The 20,434-nt window shown below is 35.2% G+C and overlaps 1 protein-coding gene across 6 annotated transcripts in view; it reads left to right on the top strand.

Annotated features, from left to right (window-relative positions):
- PALS1 (protein associated with LIN7 1, MAGUK p55 family member) overlaps positions 1-20,434 on the top strand; it is a 102,642-nt gene that overhangs the window by 21,955 nt on the left and 60,253 nt on the right. For 3 of the 6 annotated variants that reach the window (XM_027111550.1, XM_027111547.1, XM_027111548.1), the window contains exons 2-3: positions 7,563-7,643; positions 14,219-14,743. In XM_027111550.1, the coding sequence (XP_026967351.1) occupies positions 14,377-14,743 (367 nt within the window). In that variant the 5' untranslated portion in view covers positions 7,563-7,643; positions 14,219-14,376. The remainder of the gene's footprint in view (positions 1-7,562; positions 7,644-14,218; positions 14,744-20,434) is intronic. The other 3 variants (XM_027111551.1, XM_027111552.1, XM_027111549.1) reach the window with 2 other exon arrangements.

The raw sequence follows: 20,434 nt of genomic DNA on the forward strand, positions 1-20,434 counted from the left end.
TTTAGCTTGCATTTAGAGTCAGTTCTGGCTTTATCTTCTATCTCTTACACTGGCTCTGTTCCTTATCAGAGACTGTTCTTGTTCTCCAACTAGGCCATATATATTGTTGATCGGTAGCAATATTACTGAAAAGCCATATTGCAAGTAATTTTATCCCACAAGTTTAAAAATCCGTTTCTAGTCAGTTTGAAAATGTTGTAAATTAACTTTTGTCTTAGTGCCTTTTTCAGAAGCTTTACTTAACCTTTTGGATGCATTTAATCTTTCATTACCAAGTTGTTGAAGGTGATAATGGGGCAGTTCAAGTAACCAACCATTTGATATCTTTGATACTGTTTGGCTGTTAACCAATTCCTACTATGAGTGTGTGGTCTTGAATATCTCCAAAGACCACCATATCTTCTATTTTGTGTTTGATATAAGCAAATGGAGAATTTTCCCACTGAATTGAAAAAAAAAAACCAATACTTTTCTCTGCAGAATATTACATAATATATAGGGAGCTTATTATCATCTGGTTATTTAGCAAAATGATTTCTTGTTCCTCCAACAGTTTTTTTTTTAAACTTATTTATTTTATTTATATTTATTTTTGGCTGCGTTGGGTCTTCGTTGCTGCGCATGGGCTCTCTCTAGTTGTGGGGAGTGGGAGCTACTCTTCGTTGTGCTGCACGGGCTTCTCGTTGCTGTGGCTTCTCATTGCGGAGCATGGGCTCTAGGCGCACGGGCTTCAGTAGTTGTGGCTCGCGGGCTCCAGAGTGCAGGCTCAGTAGTTGTGGCACACGGGCTTAGTTGCTCCGCGGCATGTGGGATCTTCCCAGACCAGGGATCGAACCCATGTCCCCTGCATTGGCAGGCAGATTCTTAGCTACTGTGCCACCAGGGAAGTCCCCTCCAATAGTTCTTTATTGCAAGGTACTACTATAACAGGATACTATCCAGATTTGTAAAGGAACATGGTGAATGATTGTTCTTTAAGTAGTCCCATTGGTCCCTGGGAATAATTATGGCCAAAGCTAAGTTTTAGGCATAAAAAAGCAAGAGGAGGCTATTAGGTATCTGGATCTGCAAGTGTGATTTTCATAGAAGTTCATTGGTTAAAAGACAGACTCTCTATGGACAAAGTGAAGGAAGGTTCAAACTGAGAATAATCAATAGAAGTTTTCTTTCTTTCCTCTTTGTATTGGATAAGACTAGATAAAAGTAATGGCAGGAGTGAAGAGCTTCTATTCTGAAGTCATACAGACTTGGTATGAGTCTTGGCTCTGTCATTTAGATTTATGACCTTGGGAAGCAACTTAACCTCTTCATACTAGTTTTCCACATCTGTAAACTTGAGGATAACTTTGAGGAGTTGGAAGGATTGAATGTGAATAATATATGTGAAATTTTTGGCACCCTGCCTGGCAAGAAGTGCTACTGCTTCTACTTCTATTAATACTAACCGCTATCACCATCACTGCTACTCAAAAAAAACCATTTAAATAATCGTTCTACTTTTGGCCTCTGTAAAATACCACATAAGGATGTTGTAAGGATTATATGATACGAAGGACTTGAAACCATATACATAAAAGTGCACGTTACAGCTGTTGAATATTTATGTTGAGGTGCTCTTTGGGCAAAATACTTTGCTGCTTTAAATTTGTCTTCCCTTTTGTCATTGGGGATAACAGTAGTACTTAAACTTGTAGAACTGTTTGAGGATTAACTATATAAAGTTTGGTAGCCCAATGTTCAGGACACAGAGAGAATCAGTAAATAATACTAGCTTGACCATTAAATGTTTTGTCCAAACACTTTTTTAGTCTTGTTTGGGCCGCTCTTAATGTAAATATCATTTTATATGCATGTTTAGTCTCTGGCCAGATGGTAATCGTTTGATGCCGGTGTGGGGTGGGGGGGAATGTATCATATGCTGGAATATGTTATTGAAATTGTATTTGCTTTCCCATTCAGGTTCTGGTATGCAATACAGGGCAATTTATTTGGCACTAGTTTTTATTCCATTTACTCTGTTGCTATTCTGTTGGCGATCGTTACCTTGTTGAATTTCTAGATTTATGGATCTCTGCCACTTTGTCAAGTGACTTAAATTTTTCTGGACCTTACTTTATGATTTGTAAAGTAAGAGTAATTCATGAGATTAAAGGTTTTATTATTTAAACATTTAAGTTAACAGAACTTTTATTCCTTGAACCTTAAAAAGAATGACAAAAATGAGCTTCTGCTCTTTCCATCCACTGCCAAGATGACTCTTGAAATAAATCCTTTCCTGAACATTTTGAAAAACACTAGATGATATTTAAGCATCTCAGCCACAGTTTATTTGGAAACCAACAGTACTGTACTTGAAAAAGAGTTGAAACACAATCAGTGAAAATAATCTAACAATCAGTGGAAATAATCTAAGTGGTTATTAGCAAGGGAGCTTGACTGTTTAAAGTTTTGTCTTGGAAGTGTGAGAAGCTTATTGAAAATTGTTGAATGAGTGAATGCCTCAATTTTGGGTTAGTGATTGCTTGGTTTAACTCAGGGTCTCTCAACTTTGGCATTACTGTCATATTTTGGACTGGATGATTCTTCGGGGGTGGGGATGCTATCCTGTGCATGTTTAGCAACATTTCTGGCCTCTGCTAAGTAGATGCCAGTGGCACCCCTCAACCCAGTCCTGACAATAAAAAATATGTCTAGACATTGTCAAAATTCTCCTGGTGGGGACAGGTGGAAGGCAGAATCACCCTTGATGGAGAGCCACTGTAATCCAAAAATGTTTTGAGTCAAGGTGATATTTATAAATAAATGTTTGATAAACTGGTAAATGAATATTTTAGGATATAGATATTTAACAAATGATAAATGCAGCATTATTTTTCCAGCTAATTTTTCCATGTTGTCTTATTTTTATTTTTGTCTTAAGGCAATCATATGGCCTAAAATTACAGGGTGAGAATAGGAACTTGAAAATTAAATCTTTCTGTTGCAGATATGTTTTATATACAACTTTTGCCAGTTATGTCCAAAGCTGCTAAGTCTCTGAAAGTTTTCATCTGAGGAAGATGTGTCTTCTGAGTTATTGACATGGCCTTATTGATATCCAGTTACATTGAGCAGGAATCATACCATTCTTTTTTTTTGTCTGTGAGAGCAGATGACTTATGTGGCTTTAAGTTATATGTTACCCCTACTTCCCTTTGAAATATTTACTCATTTGATTTCTACTTTGAGGATTTTTTTTCAAATGAAGGAATTTTGCTTCCATTCTATACAAATGTATCTGACATACTACATTCTAAATATATAAATAGTTTTAAAGCTGTGAGTATAGCAGTGGCTTCTTTGGCATGCAGTTATCTGGATGATAAATAAAGATACGTTTATCTGAAACCTAAACCATAAACTAAGTAGAATTTTAGAAATGCCATTATTATAGGACTTGTCAGAATGTTCCATTAAAAAATAAACCCAGGACATTTGCATTTGGTCTTTTTCTTAAGTTAAGGGGCTTGGTTTGTCAGTTGTATAAATCTGTTTTGCAGCTTAAAAAAATTTACATTGTTACCTATTGAATTCAGTTTACTTCAAATATATTATTTTTTATTTTAAAAATATTCTGTTTAGTTCTCCATAAGGAATAATTGAAAAAACTAGTTTTTCAATTAAATCTTTGGTGAGTTTATATATTTTTGCTTAAATTGTTGTCACTAGTAATTTCTGAGCTAGTACTTTTCATGACTAGCCCAAATACAGTTGACGCTTGAACAACATGGGTTTGAACTGTGCAGGTCCACATACAGGTGGATTTTTTTCAGTAGTAAATACTATAGTATTACAGGATTCATGGTTGGTTGAATCCATGAATGCAGAATTGCGGATATGGAGGAATCACCTATACGGAGAGCTGCCTGTAGGTTATACATTTTCCATTGCACAGAGGGTTGGCGTCCCTATACCCGTGTTGTTCAAGGGTCAACTCTATTTGAGTTTTGACTTGTATTTACTTAGTTTTAGATATAGCTAAATTTCTTCTCTGTGAAGATGATGTGTGGGGCATTCATTGTTGGAAACTAAAATTTTTGCATTGAGTTAAACATTTATTGAGTAAACAGGTTTTTTTATGGGATGTCAGTAAATGACTTGGTCTTCTTTTAAAATTGGTTTTGTTGAGATATAATTGACATGTAATAAGATGCAATTTTAAATGTGTAATTTAAAATCAGCTCAATAGGTGTAACTTACATTAAAATTGAATAATTTTAAGTGTTCAATTTGATGAATTTTGAAAACAACTTTATCGGGGTATAATTTACATTCCATAAAATTCACTTGTTTTACAGGTACACTTTGAGTTTCATTAAATTTATATCGTGTAGATATCACTGAAATCTAGTTTCACTACACTTCCATCCCATAAAAAAATTCCCTTGTCTCCTTTTATAGCTAGTTTCTGCTCCCATCCACAGCTCCAGGAAACCACCAAACCGCTTTCTCTAACAGCACTAATTTTGCCTTTCCTAGAAATTTCATTACAAATGGAAATCATACAGTATGTACTCCTGTGTCTGGCATTATGTTTTTGAGGCCATCCATGTTGTTGCATATATCAGTAGTTCATTCTTTTTTATTACTGAATAGTATTCTGTTTTTTTAATTTATCCATTCACCAGCTGAAGGACATTTGGATAGTGTCCAATTTTAAGTTATCATTATTAATAATGCTTCTATGAATATTCCGTATAAACCTTTGTGTTTTTTTACAACTAAAAATATGTATTTCTCATATGGAATCAGTGGGTTATATCATAAGTGTATGTTTAACTTTTTAAGAAACTGTCAAACTGACTACCGTTTCATGTTCTCACCTGTATTAGGGTTTCAGTTTCTCCACATCCTCTCCAAAGCTTAGTATTGTCAGTCTTTTAAATTTTAGCCATTTTACTGTGTTTGTAATGGTATTTCATTGTGTTTTTTTAAACAGCTTTATTGAGTTCTAATTCACATACCATGTACAATTCATCCATTTCAAGTGTACAGTTCAGTAACTTTTAGTATATTCAGAACTGTGTGACCATTACCACAATCAATTTTAGTCTTTTCATCACCCCTCAAAAGAAACGTGTACTCCCTTAGCCATAATCCCCCCACCCCACCCCACCAGCCGAAGGCAATCACTAATTTACTTTCTGTCTCTCTAGATTTGCCTATTCTGGATATTTCATAACTGGAATTATACAGTATGTGGTCCTTTGTGACTGGCTTCTTTCAATTCTGTTTTTAAAGTTCATCAATGTTGTAGCATGTAGCAGTACTTTCTTTTAATTGCCCAATAATATTTCATTTTGGATATACAACATTTTATTTATCGGTTGATGGACATTTGGATTTTCCCCCCCACTTTTTATATTAATAATGCTGCTGTAAACATTTTTGTACAAGGTTTTTGTTTGGACATATATTTCATTTCTCTTGGTCGTATACCTAGGAGTGGAATTACTCTGTGTTTAGCCTTTTGAGGAATTGCCAGACTATTTTACAGTGTGGCTGCACCATTTGACATTCCCAACAGAAGTGTATGAGAGTTTCAGTTTCTCCATCTCCTTATCAGCCCTTGTCTTTTTGATTCTAGCCATCCTAGTGGGTGTTGTGGTGTCTCATGGTTTTGATTTGCTTTTCTCTGATGGCTAATAATGTTAAGTATCTTTTTATGCACCTATTTAATAAAGCCATTTGTATATTTTCTTTGGAGAACTGTCTGTTCAGGTCCTCTTCCCACTTTAAAATCAGACTATTTGTCTTTTTATTATAGTTGTAAGCGTTTGTTACATATTCTACACATAAGTCCCCCATCAGATAAATGATTTGCAAACATTTTCTCCCATTGTGTGCATTGCCTCTTCACTTTCTTGATGGTGTCCTTTGAAGCACAAGGTTTTAAGTTTTGATCATGTCTAATTTATCTATTTTCTTTTTGTTGCTTGTGCTTTTGATGTCCTGTCTTAAGAAACCATTGCATAATCAAAGGTCATGAAGATTTATTTATTCCTGTGTTTTCTTCTAAGAGTTTTATAGAATTCTTACATGTGTGTTTTTGATTCATTTTGAGTTAATTTTTGTATATGGTGTGAGGTAAGAGTGCAACCTAATTTTTTTGCATGTGGATATCTGGATATCTAGTTGTCCTGGCACCATTTAAGAGACTGTTTTTTTCCCATTTAATTGTCTTGGCACCCTTGTTGATAATCAATTGCCTGTAAATGTTAGAGTTTATTTCTGGTCTCTTAATTCTATTCCACAGATTTCTGTCTATCCTTATGCCGGTATCTCATTGTGGTTTTAATTAGCATTTTCCCTAATGATTAATGGTGTTGAATATCTTTCCAAATGTTTATTTTTTGCCATTTGTACATCTTTGGTGGTCAAATTTCTTGCCTCTTTTTAACAATTGTATTATTTGACTTTCTGAGTTATAAGAGTATTTATAGTGAATATAAGTATTTTGCAAATATTTCTCTTTTTATAGCTTGCCTTTTCATTTTCTTAACAGTATCTTTTAGTGGCATATTCTGGGGTGGCTATTCTGCCACTTTTTCAGTGGATCCTAAAAACCTTGTGGTATCAACAGATCTTTGCAACTGATTGGATAATAAGGCTTGAGGAAGATGTAGATCTAGATAGTGCTATAATTAACAATAGTGGGAAGAAGTTCAGGTCAGTTTGGGATATATTGAAATGGAGATTCTGGTGACATCCAGAAAGTAAAAATGTACTTTCTGTTCCCTCAATCTGGAACCCTTTATTTCTGGATCTTCCCACAACTGACTTTTTTTTTTTTTTTTTTTTTAATCATTCAAGTCTCAGCTTAATTATCATCTCCTAAAATAGGCCTTCCCTGACCATCTTATCTAATGTTGCCCCTTCCAAACATCACTGTCTATTGTATAACCCTGTTTTACTTTCTTTATAATTCTTTCTCTGAATTCATCTTATTGTGTATTTGCTTTTTATTATCTTTTACCCTATCAGAATGTAATCTCCCATTAGGACAGGATCGTCTTCTATCTTGGTCTTCAATGTAGCATCAACATTCCCCCCTCTGAATTAACTGTGGTTCTTGTCTGTCAGATCCTTTTTGAATCTTTTTGGATCCTAAACTTCTCATTTTCTTGACTTTATGAAACTATTTATAAGGTTTAAAATGGATCCAGAAGTTGTAGTTAAAGAAAAAAACCAAAAACTGCATTTTTGTTTGAGCCTAACCTAGAGATAAAAAAAAAGTCATTAAAAATCATCTACAAAAGGGTCTTGTGCTTTTTTTAAAAGCTTTTAAACCAGTTATGTTTACCTCTTTCTTATCATTGACTTCAGGTAATTTATATTGATTTTAATTGATGTTCATTAGAGATGGGTGTGTGTACATTTTTATTGCTTTATACTGAGAAACCCTAGTCATCTGAAAACAGAATTGGATATCATATTGAATTAACTTTTCTCTGCCATTCCCTCCCTCTAAAAGACACTACAGACTTTTACACTTGATTAATTGTCTCTTTTCTGTTTTACAGAGTAAGAAAGTTAGTCTGAGTTCTGTGAAAAATCAGAGAAGAACTAAGGATAGTAGACAAGGACTTTCCAATTTGCATAATGTAAGTTCTTTTCACTATTCTTGGCCTGAATTTTGTGTTAGCTGACAAAGCTGTTTCTATGGAAACAAATAGTGCAACTTCTTAGAATGTCAGAGGAATGCTGATCACTTAAAATGAGACTTCCCAGCTGCTGGTCAAAGGGCATTACTCCTGGGAGAAGGGGAGGAAGGATGAATTGAAAAAAAAAATCTAGAGTTCTAAATGCTAGTGTAGACCGACTGTGTTTTCATATGAAGTATATGTTTTACATATCCCTTTGCCTAAAAGTTAGGATACTGATTATATAGAATCTGGTCTTCCTGCTAACAGTTCATGTTTCCCAGCTCTCACACAAATGGTTTTGTTTCTTGGTGTGGAGTTTTCAGTGGGCCTATATCCCTATTTCAGGCCCCCCAGTCTCAATCATTTGTACTTATTGAAGCTTATTTAGCTTCTTTTTACCCCCTTCTTCTGTATTCAATTCACATAAGCAGAGCCCTTTCTCTCCACTAGTTCAAAGTTAACATTGAAATAGCTTTGGCCTATGAGCCTGAAAATTCATTTTCTTTTGTGGAGTGTAAAGAGTTTTGCTTTGTTTTTAAAATTTTTCTTTCTTTTTTTTTTTCCATGGGGGTGTGGGTATAATAAGCTGGGACTTTGATTAGGATTTGAAATGTGGGCCTTTGAGGCATTTTTATTTATTTATTTATTTTGCGGTACGCGGGCCTCTCACTGTTGTGGCCTCTCCCGTTGCGGAGCACAGGCTCCAGATGCGCAGGCTCAGCGGCCATGGCTCACGGGCCCAGGCGCTCTGCAGCATGTGGGATCTTCCCGGGCCAGGGCACGAACCCGTGTCCCCTGCATCCCCCTGCATTGGCAGGCAGACTCTCAACCACTGCGCTGCCAGGGAAGCCCTGAGGCATTTTTAAAACAATTTATTTATAATTAGAGTATTGAGATGAGAGTACTCTTAGGACCAGCAGCTTGTAACTACATTGTCTGCATAAGTCAGTCTTTCATTTACATATAAGGAGGTAATTCTCTAGTTCAGTTATTTACCAGCCTCCAAATTGTCAAACAAAGGACTGTAGGGTTTTTTTCCTCCCCCCCAGCCCCCAGAGTGACAGAATAATTCCTTTGGACTGGTTCTCTTTCATTGTTTATTGTTATGTGATGACTACATAAATGAGCTAGAATATTCATGGTTTGCCTGTTTAAAAATTATAATGATCATTAATGCTAAAACTGTGGGACACAGCATAATGTTTCTTTGATTCTGGAAGAATCTGTCATGGACCTCATGAATTAACTTGTGAGCATTATGAAGTCTTTAGGAGTGTTGGTATGATGAGATCATTATTTAACTGGGGTGATCTGGAAATATTTCTTGAAGGAATAGTGATTTGTGGTAGATCTTGAAAGCAGAAGATGAAAGGAGAAGCAGTTCTTATTTCTTAGTTCGTAAGACATTTGGGCAGGAAGAGAAAGATATGGGATAGGCAGGCACAAATGAGGAAGCTAACTTAGAAGGCTTGTACAGGAAAGTAGTAAAAGATACAGTTAGAAAGTTTGGATTTACCTTGTGAATTTAGACTCTGTTCTCTAGGCAATATGAAAGCCATCAGATGTTCTGAACACAGGAGTAATTTGCTTATATGGTTAATTAGGCGTTTATCCCTTAACTAGTTATCAGGGCTATAGAGATCAATAAGACAGATCCTTGCTGATTAGATCATTTACCTGTATGACGTATAATCACCTTGAAATTGTGTCTAAAACTAAACCCGTAATGCCCTTTAATTTATCTCCCCTTCTATCGAATTCTCCATCTTAGTTAATGACATTGCTGTCCACCTTGTGACCCAAAGATAGTGGCCATGAAGTCACACTGCCTGGGTTCATATTCTGAAGCCTCCAGTTTGCTTGGTCTTATACTAGGCAGTGTCACGGATCCAGAGATGGGTCGGCATGGTTCCTGACTTCCAAGCGTTTCTAGTCTGGGGCAGACAGACAGAGATACAAATAGCTGTAGTCGAGTTTGATCAGAGATGTGATAGGAATTGTGGGATTTCAGAGGAGGCACATATCCAGTTTGGGAAATTATGGAAATCCAGAGGAGGATGTATTTGAGCTGAGACTTAAATGGAAAATAGGCAAGGATTAGATCCTAGGCAGCCTGGTTCTGGAGCCTGTACTCTTAAACATTGTGCTGTCTTGGGTAACTGGGTAGATATAGTGGCATTGATTAGAATTGAGAATGGAGGAAAAGGATCAAGGAGAATAGAGGGGATTAAAGGGAAATATGAGTTTAATTATGGACACATTAATTTCTAGATCTCTGTGAGACATTTTGGTAGATAAACTAATGGGCAGGGATCCTGTCTCTGTAGCCCCAGTACCTAGCCAGGGGTAAGTGCTCAACTAAATTTATGTTCAGATCACCCCTTTTTTCTAAATCTTTGACGGCTTTCTTACTGGCTTGAGATTAAGGACTTATATTTAAGACCTTTCATAAGTTGGACCCAGTCAAATTTTCTAGCCAGTATTCTCTTATACAAACTGACTGCTATAGTTCAACTAGCTTTGTTTGTACTTTTCTCATACCTTTAATTTTTTGTCTTTAGTTCATATGGCCTCTTTCTTTTTCCTTCATCCTGTCTTCAAGGCCTACTTCAATCCCCATTCCTCATTTATAAAATAGGCATATCTGGACCTACTTTTAGAGTTTTAGTGAGGATTAAATGAGTGAATACTATGTAAAGTGCTTGCAGTAGTGTCTGGCATAGAATTATGTGCTCAGTAAATGTTGTAGTTGTTGTTACTACTACTACTACTACTACTTCTTCTAGTGTTACTACTTCCTTCTCTCCTTTTTGCCCTGCTATATGAAATATAGACACCAAGTTTTAGGAATTCTGTAACCTACATGCTTCTTTAATATAACTTTTCTTCATTCTCACTATCTTAAATTAGTTCAGGACCCCATTTCTTTCTTTCTTTCCCTTTCTTTCTTTCTTTCTTTTGGCTGCATTGGATATTTGTTGCTGTGTGCTGGTTTTCTCTAGTTGCGGCGAGCGGGGCCTACTCTTCCTTGTGGTGCACAGGCTTCTCACTGTGGTGGCTTCTCCTGCTGTGGAGCACGGGCTCTAGGCACATGGGCTTCAGTAGTTGTGGCACGTGGGCTCAGTAGTTGTGGCTCGTGGGCTCTAGAGCACAGGCTCAGTTGTGTGGTGCATGTACTTAGTTGCTCCGCGGCCTGTGGGATCTTCCCGGACCAGGGCTCGAACCTGTGTCCCCTGCATTGGCAGGCAGATTCTCAACCACTGCGCCACCAGGGAAGCCCAGGACCCCATTTCTTACAGTTGCCCTCAAACTGGTCTCATTGCCACCCTTCAGTCTATCCTCTAGTCTTCTACCAGAGTGATATTTCTCTAAAAGTGAGTGTGATCATGTTAGTCCCTGCTTTAAATCCTATGATGATTCTTACTACTTTCAGGATAAAGGTCAAAGTTTTCATCTGTTACTCTTCTCCAACTGGCCCCCTGCTTGCCTTTCTAGTTTTATCATTATTCATGTATGACATGCTCCCATTGTCCCATCCAGCCATTTTGCATTCCATTCTACTTTATGCAAGTGCCATATTCTCACGTTCTTCCTTCCTTTTGGTCTTGTGTTTCCCTCTGCCTGGAACAGACTGTTCTATCTGGCTAATTTTTAGTTGTTTTTTGAAATGCTGCTGGAAGAAATGTGTCCTTATGTTTTGAGGGTTTGCTTTGACTATCACAGACTAAATTTTAGAGCCCATCATCTGAATTTATAACATTTCTAAGTTCAGTTGAACAAATACTTAATGGGCATTTCCTATATGACATGTATTGTGTTAAGTACAGGGAAGGTATAAAAATAAGACATGAATGACCCGTTTTTAACAAATTTAGAATCTAATGAGGAGAAATCAACTGAGAAGAATAATCATTCATTTTCTTTGCTGTCTCGGCCAGTGGACTATGAACACGCTAAGGGAGATGTGACCAAAATGGAGATTTAAGTGAATTAATATCAGGTTGCAGAAATTTTTCTGAGGGTAAAAGACTAGATCCAGATAGACAAGCATGATTATAGTCCAAGCATGAGAACTCTGACTGAGATCACCTGGCCTAGTTTCTCTTGCATGATTGTAATTTCCACCTCCATGATTTAGTACAGTGAATATGGACACAATCTTATAATTTTTAAGCTAAGTTTTAATTTCAAATCATAATTTTTGTAGACCAGCATATATATAAATAAAAAATACTCATGATTAAGTTTGATTTTTAATATCCCATAAATGTTGTAAGTAGAGAAAGTTGAGAGTTTTAATTTTCTGGAAGTAAATATACTCCTAAATTTTTAAAATTAAACATAGCACTACAGTAACTCCTACATAAATTTCTGCTTACTTGTAATGAAAATATTAAATAAGATAAATTTGCATTTGCATATAATCAATATTATAAAACAAGAATTATCTAACATAATTTTTTTAATATATAAATTTATTTATTTGTTTTATTTTTGGCTGCATTGGGTCTTCGTTGCTGCACACAGGCTTTCTCTGGTTGCAGCGAGCAGGGGCTACTCTTTGTTGCAGTGCACGGGCTTCTCACTGAGTGGCTTCTCTTGCTGCGGAGCATGGGCTCTAGGCTCAAGAGCTTCAGTAGGTGCAGCATGCAGGCTCAGTAGTTGTGGCTCGTGGGCTCTAGAGCGCAGACTCAGTAGTTGTGGCACACTGGCTTAGTTGCTCCGCAGGCATGTGGGATCTTCCCCGACCAGGGCTCGAACCCGTGTCCCCTGTGTTGGCAGGCGGATTCTTAACCACTGGGCCGCCAGGGAAGTCCCTATCTAACATAATTCTAATAGCTCTCGTTTTAATGAAAAAGAAGGCAATTTAATGATAAATAAGGTATTTCTATGTAGATCGCACAATTATAAAAAAATAGAGCTATAATTTGGACGGAAGACAGAAAAATCTACCAGAGTTCTTGTGAAAATGTAATTCTAGTGGCTCATGTAGCTTGCATCTATTTTCCTGATTATTTGTCTAGTGGTTTTCCTGGTAGTCTGGGTGGGTTTGTGTTAAGCAGTCTGTGACAAGATGTTTGCTTGAGAGAAGACTGGCTGGCATTAGGAATATCGTCTGAAAACTCAGCTTTTGCTTAGTTGGCATGTTCTCTAACCAACCTATTAACTGGAGTGCTACTCAACTCAAGGAGGTAGTAGGTTTATTATTGTAAATATTTTTAAAGTCTTGAGCAAAAGAAGACTAATTAGATTTAATGTGTGGGTTTGCACATATATAAATAATCTGCCTATTTATGCCCAAGAAATGGCTTGATGAAAAGCCATTGTCATCCAGTAAAATATTTTTCTTGTCTAAAATATGTTGAAGGATTTTTAAAATAGGAGAATCAAATTAATACTAAGAATTAATATAAGTATAAATAGTTTTTAGTTCTAAAACTTTATCTCATTTAAAACTCAGAACAGGGGACTTTCCTGGTGGTCTGGTCGTTAAGACTTCGCCTTCCAATGCAGGGGGTGCGGGTTCAATCCCTGGTTGGGGAGCTAAGATCCCACGTGCTTGTGGCCAAAAAAACAAAACATAAAACAAGCAATATTGTAACAAATTCAATAAAAGACTTTAAAAATGGTCCACATCAAAAAAATCTTAAAAAAAAAAAAAAACTCAATACAATTCTATGAATAAATTTTCCAAAGGAATCTAAGGTTCAGAGAGAGAAACTAGTCTTAAATCATAAAGCTAGAGGAAGTAGCAGAGCCAGAATTAAAATTCAGTCTTCTGGTCTCCAAGTCCAATATGTTCTTGTTTGCTGTATAGTGTGACTTTAAAACATTTTTGAGTGGTAACAGATACTACCATTTTCTCTAAATGAATCCTCTGAAAGAATTAACCCTAATTCTTTTTTTACTGCCACCAGTTATAAAGACTGATAACTGACATAGTCTTTTTCTCACTTAAGGTAGTTTTATCCTGTAGATGCCTTAGCTGCTAATTAAAATTTCTTTTTCATTGGGTATCTTCTTCATCTCATAAACTCCGAAAAGTGAATTGTCTCCCATAGTGCTGCCTTTATATCGAGTCAGCAACATGGCTTGCTGTATGCCAGGTTCTTTAGGAGTTAACTAGGAAGGGATTTCAATCTCATGTATATTAATTGAGCATAAAGGATTGTGTTGAGACAACTGTAAAGATGATTAAAATACTTTTACACCTTAAATATCTCATTCTCTACTAAACTAGTGCCCAGAACCTTCTTATTTTCTTGCTGTGCTAAACTTTCTAATACATCATTTTTCTTAGCTGTAAAATTAAACAGTATACTTGAGAGGGTACTTTTTTTTCTTGAAACACCTTGTTTTCCTCAGATCTATAAAATGAAAGGAAAATATTTAATCTAAATAGCAAGATAATATTATATACTTATGAGATATTTTCTATATTGTGTAGAGATAGAGATTGGAAGTGGACTATGTAAAAAAATCTACTTTTATATTGTAATTCTTATACTTTTTTTCCCCATCTTTCCCCTTAGATTTCCTTCATGGATACATTTTCATAGCATTATTATGTGATGTGAGAAGTTTTTTTTTTTTTTTTGAAGTAACATGGATTTTATACTACAGAATCAAGAGATTGGCTTTATAGGAAAAATTGAATTATAAAAAGTGGTACGGGTTTTTATAGATAACCATGACAACATCCCATATGAATGGGCATGTTACTGAGGAATCAGACAACGAAGTAAAAAATGTTGATCTTGCATCACCAGAGGAACATCAGAAGCACCGAGAGATGGCTGTTGACTGCCCTGGAGATTTGGGCACCAGGATGATGCCAGTACGTCGAAGTGCACAGTTGGAACGTATTCGGCAACAACAGGAGGACATGAGGCGTAGGCGAGAGGAAGAAGGGAAAAAACAAGAACTTGACCTTAATTCTTCCATGAGACTTAAGAAACTAGCCCAAATTCCTCCAAAAACTGGAATAGATAACCCTATATTTGATACAGAGGAAGGAATTATCTTAGAAAGTCCTCATTATGCTGTGAAAATATTAGGTAAGTAAAAACAGTAGAATAATAGAAAATGTTTTGCTTTTGTTTCTCTTGCCGTGACATAAGTGTGTATAGGAAGGAGGAGGGATATAAGAGAATGTAAGTAATAGCAATTTGAATTCAGACCAAGATCAGTTCCTTTCTTGGAAAGGCCATATGACCATTGTTTACTGTTAGCCATGTAGAGCTAAGGCACATATCCTAAGTGTTCAGTCACTACAACATAATTTTTATATCTAATCTTTGAATTAAAAATTTATGTATGAGGCCTAACTTTTAAAGCCTTGAAATTCACATTTTATTTCAAACTCAAACTTTTATATCAAAATTACTGAAAAGTAGTTTTCAGATTTTGAATGTCTGATTTCCTTAAGGTTAGTAAAATAGTAATAAAATTAACATATGTAGCTTAACATTGATTTGATTTTCTTTAATTAATGGCTGTTAATGAGAACTGGTGCTATTCCTATGGCATAATCCTATACTAACTATTCCCAAATTTCATTTTGTGACGAAAACAAAAAAACTAGTGACATGAGATATTAATAGATATAAATAAAAAAGAATTCTGTGATCAAATAAATTTTGAGAACACTTGGTTAAATAAGTTAAACAGCTTCTTATTACAGTACTTCTTGTAGCCTTTATAATCTAATAGGCATTATGAATCTATGAGAGAAATTGATGTCGAATGTGTGTTTCCAAACTTAAAATATTTCATAATTGAACTTAACTGCCCTCTCTTCCTACACACACACAGGAGAGATTCCTGAACTAGTGTCAGTGGTATACATTAACTTGTGTTCCCTTAAAACCAGGCTAACTAAAAGGAAGTATTTTATTTCTTAGTGGTTTATTATTTATAGATGTGAAAAGAGAGACACTTCACTTTTCTATGGAAGGAGAGGGTTTTCGTCGTTGTTTTGCCATTTATTTAAGTGTCTATTGAATCCTGTACTAGATGCTGTAGCAAACAGCTTTCTGTTTAGTACCCAGAGTAGTCCTGTTAACAGGGCTCTGTAATATCCATTACAGAAAAAGAAATTGAACCTCAGTTAAATCACTTGTGTAAGACTCCATGCTAAGTGGTAGGGCCAAGTTTGAATTTGCCTAATCTGGATATGCAGTTGATGTACTGCAAAGAACAGAGGGTTTGAGTGGAGACTGATATCCAGCCTGCTCTTCACTCACTAGACCAGAGCTTTGGCTACCAAGAGTGGAACACCTTTTTCTGATTTACTCAAAGGTACCATATGTACTCTCTCTCTGTATATAGTATACCATATATATTAAATCTGTATATATAAAGGTACCATATATACTATATATGGTATATACACCATACATACTAAATCTAGTCTAGAACAGTTTGTACTTTATCACATCTGCTTCTTTTCTTTGCTATACATTTACTAAGGATCCACATTTCTTGACAGAAAGCAGTGTGCACACTTCTCTGTGACTTAAGAAATCACAGGTGTGTTCAGTCATAGTGAAGGCTGCTAAATGCCTTCAGATGAAAGGCATTATAGTGAAAACAGAAAGATTACATATTTTTTACAATACATTTATGTGAAGGAATTTTATGCTCTTTTTCCCTAAGAGTTTTGTTAGAGTAAAATTGTTTCATTCCCAATTGCCTCTTATTGGCCTTCATCTCCTACCACTCCATTATTTTATATTAAAATATTCTGTAAATATTCTCTGTGACTTGGAGAAAGCTTACATTGTAACATATCCAACCCAAGCCTGGATTGAGTCTTCTGGGTTTCTGTTTAAATTTCTTTAAGATTGATGTATTTGTCCATTTGCTTTAATTGTATGAGGCATAAAAGTCCATCTAATAGACAATATTCGTGTAATCTCCATGAGGAAACAAATACAGCTTAAGCCAGATTCACTTAGGGAATTTTTATTTATTTTTTTACCTAACCACAGAAAACTGAAGACCATTTCTCTTAAATTTTTTGCTTTTTCCTGTTTCTTTTTGTATGCTGCTTGGTTAATTTTTCTACAACTATAGATTAAAGTACAGATATATTTTCTTCCAACTTGCAATCCAGTGTGGTTTTAAAAGTTATCTTTGTGCAATCTTTGAACGTAAGGCTGTTTATTATATTTTATTTTAAAGTAATTTGAAATGTAGTACCAGGTATCTGTAAGTCATTTCTTGGTTAGGAGAATATTTCATATTTTGAGAAATAAGTGATAGATTTAATTTTAATACACTCAACACAAATGTGTTAAGTGTAGGAAACATGAAAAGTTATCGTAAGTTATAAGGTTGTTATTGTCAGTCAAATCTTCAGTTTTTGGATATACTCAGTTTTAAGTTTTCATTTTAAAATGAAGTATATTAGCTTTGTATCAGACATTTTTTTTCCTGTTTATAATTTGCTAACACATCAGACTACAACAGTACTCCCTTAAAGTTGTATGAGTCTCCCTGCCAGTGTTTTGATTAATATACACATGCCAGGAGACAACTTCTCAGCCTTTTTCACAGCCAGAAACAGCAACCTTGTGTTAAATGAGGGAAGGATGGGGCAACTGATTTATTTCTTTGAGAGGGAGCCTTCAGTTTCCAAATGATACATCATCATTTATCTGTGAGTAGAGGAAATTCTCCTTAAAGAATTGAAAATGTGATTGGAAAGGTTAGATACTTTAATTATCTGGGTGGTGGTTTTTAATGAACATATTTATAAATTCGGCACTGTATAATAATAAAAATGCAGGGATGGAATTAATAGAAAATATTCAGAAAGGATAAACTGAATTTTCTTATTTAAAAGCAGTTAGAATCTTATTGAAAATTAGAAAATAGTGATGTGGAAATTTCAAATGAATAATTAATATTAGTAGTATAAATTATAAGAATTTTGATATATTAGGGAGGCTTTCCGTAAAATTGGCACGAGTTATTCAAACTTGCTTTGCTACAAATACAATATCATTGTCTTGTTCTCTTTCATAAGTAAAGCAAGCTACCCTGTGAGAAAAATTCTGAGAAAAGAGCAGAATGCAGGTAGGATGAGGTAGAGTAGGATCATCTTCAGATGTCTTTAGATTATAGAATTCACTGTTTGATTGATTTTTATGGTCAAAGATAAGTAATTTGGGGCCAGGATTGTGGACAAGTAAATATAGTAGACAGAATATTTAAAGGGAATAAACTAGGAAACATTGCTATCTATCATGGATGTCACTGTATGATTATCACACTTTTGAAGAGACCTTAGGAAAGGCATACACACCCACCCATCACACAACCATGGTGAGCTATCTGTTTTTGTGGCTAATAAGGAGATTCTTGAAATTTGTGATTAGGGGCTTTCTGATTTACACCAGATGCTACCAGTGTTAAGAAAAAATAAAAAAGACACACCAAGGGGAAGAAAACTAGGATGAATAAAATATTTTCGTAATATTAATAATACCATGTTTCAGTCTTTATTAGTATCTACATATTTTTTGCCAGGTGTCTCTGAATATTCAGACTTTTAAGTCAAGAGTATTCTTGTGTTTGATGTTATAAAATAAAATATTTCTTCCACATTTGTTTCTGATGTTATTTGACTTTGATTGACCGTGGGAAATGCTGGAATTTTGCTGGCTTGTGATAAACTTTTTTTAAGATTGGCTTTTAAAATAAAGTTTATTTAAAGGCAGCAAACAAAATTCTAGTGCAAATAAACCTTGAGTTCATACATTTCTGAGAAGTTAATTATTCTTGCTATTAAATTTTTGCTCAACTGCTATAGATATTTCCAAACTTTATTAGCCATTCTTTGAGAAATTTTTTTTTTCTGGAAATGAAATGATTAGACCCATTGGTATTATGTTTAAAATGTTGGGACATTTGATGATTTTTTGATTTGTTCAGATTGCTAAAATTAGAACTAGCCTAAAATAAAGATTAAAAAATTCATTAGAATATGTGTATAGTCATGTAATGTTTGGTTATTAAATATGCATAATGCTACTGAAAAATAATTAACTGCTATACCATTTAGTCTTTGACACAATGTATCAAAACTTCATTCCACCTATTAAGTATTAATAGGTTTTAACTTTTTCCCTTTGCAAAGACTTGAATCATTTTATGTTCAGAAATGCATGATATCATTACATATTGGTACAGGGATGCCTGGAGTCAAATGTAGAGTTTAAATACTTTTTACCTTCACTTGCTATTGACCTTTGACAAGTTGCTTAAGTTTCCTGAGCCTCAGTTTCTGTATTTTCTTGAGGATCAAGTGAAAACACATATATAAACATGTTGTACATTGTAAGTTTGACTAAAATTTAACTTTTGTAAGGACCAGAAGCTACCAGAGATCATCTAACCTTTTAGTCCATGAAATTAGTTTGTGGATCTTAACCAGTAATTTTTTATTTCATTTTTTAAAATAACAGCTTTACTATACCATAAAATTCACTCTTTTAAAGTGTACAATTCATGAGTTTTTAGTACATTCACAAGATTGTGCAGCCATCACCATTGTGTAGAGTGTTTCCATTACCTCAGAAAGAAACTCTGGACCCATAAGCATTCACTCTCTATTCTCTCCTCCCCCTAACTCCTGACCACCCTAATCTACTTTCTGTGTATTTGTTTATTTGGGACATTTCATCTAACTGAATCATACAGTATGTGGCTTTTTGTAACTGGTTTCTTTTCACATAGCATAATGTCTTCAGGGTTCATCTGTGTTGTAGTATGAACCATTACTTCATTCCTTTTTATAGCTGAATAATATTCCACTGTATGGAAATACCATGTTTTGTTTATCCATTCATCTGTTGGTGGAATGTTTGGGTTGTTTCTACCTTTTAGCTATTGTGAATAGTGCTGTTACAAATATTCACATATAATTTTTGTTTAAACATCTGTTTTCAATTCTTTGGAGTATATACCTAGGAGTGGAATTGCTGGATCAAATGGTAATTGTGTTTTAACTTATTGAGGAACTGCCATATTTTCCCCAGTACCTGCACTATTTTACCTTTTCATCAGCAGCATGAGAGGGTTACAGTTTCTCTACATTCTTGCTTCTATTTGTTATTATATCAATATGTCTTTTTAATTTTAGCCATCCTATCAACCAGTAATTTTTTTTTTTTTTTTTTGGCGGTATGCGGGCCTCTCACTGCTGTGGCCTCTCCCCTTGCGGAGCACAGGCTCCGGACGCGCAGGCTCAGCGGCCATGGCTCACGGGCCCAGCCGCTCTGCGGCATGTGGGATCTTCCCGGACCGGGGCACGAACCCGTGTCCTCTGCATCGTCAGGCGGACTCTCAATCACTATGCCACCAGGGAAGCCCAACCAGTAATTTTTTTAAGAACTAGAAAAAAATAGAAGATATTAAGGTATATTATATTGCATGTAAGTATTTATAAATTTTTATCTCAAATAGGGATGTATATACTGGGTTGAGAAATTTAAAAATACACATTTTTAATGGATCACTAACGAAAGTTTGAGAAATAATATCCAAGTCAAACCCACTCATTTTATAGAAAGGCCCAGAGACTTGAGATGGATTTTCCAGTGATATATATTGCAGCTAGTAAGTGATCCAAGTCATAACTAGGACCCACGTATTCTGCCTTCAAATTTGGGTCTTTTTCTTGCTCACCAAACTCATTTCAGTTTTGTCCAGAGAAAAATCATGAAGCTTTTGTACTTGAT

The sequence above is a fragment of the Aethalodelphis obliquidens genome, unplaced genomic scaffold, assembly GCF_003676395.1.
Source record: "Aethalodelphis obliquidens isolate GAN/ISIS:26980383/991018 unplaced genomic scaffold, ASM367639v1 scaffold10, whole genome shotgun sequence".
Lineage (NCBI taxonomy): Eukaryota > Metazoa > Chordata > Mammalia > Artiodactyla > Delphinidae > Aethalodelphis > Aethalodelphis obliquidens.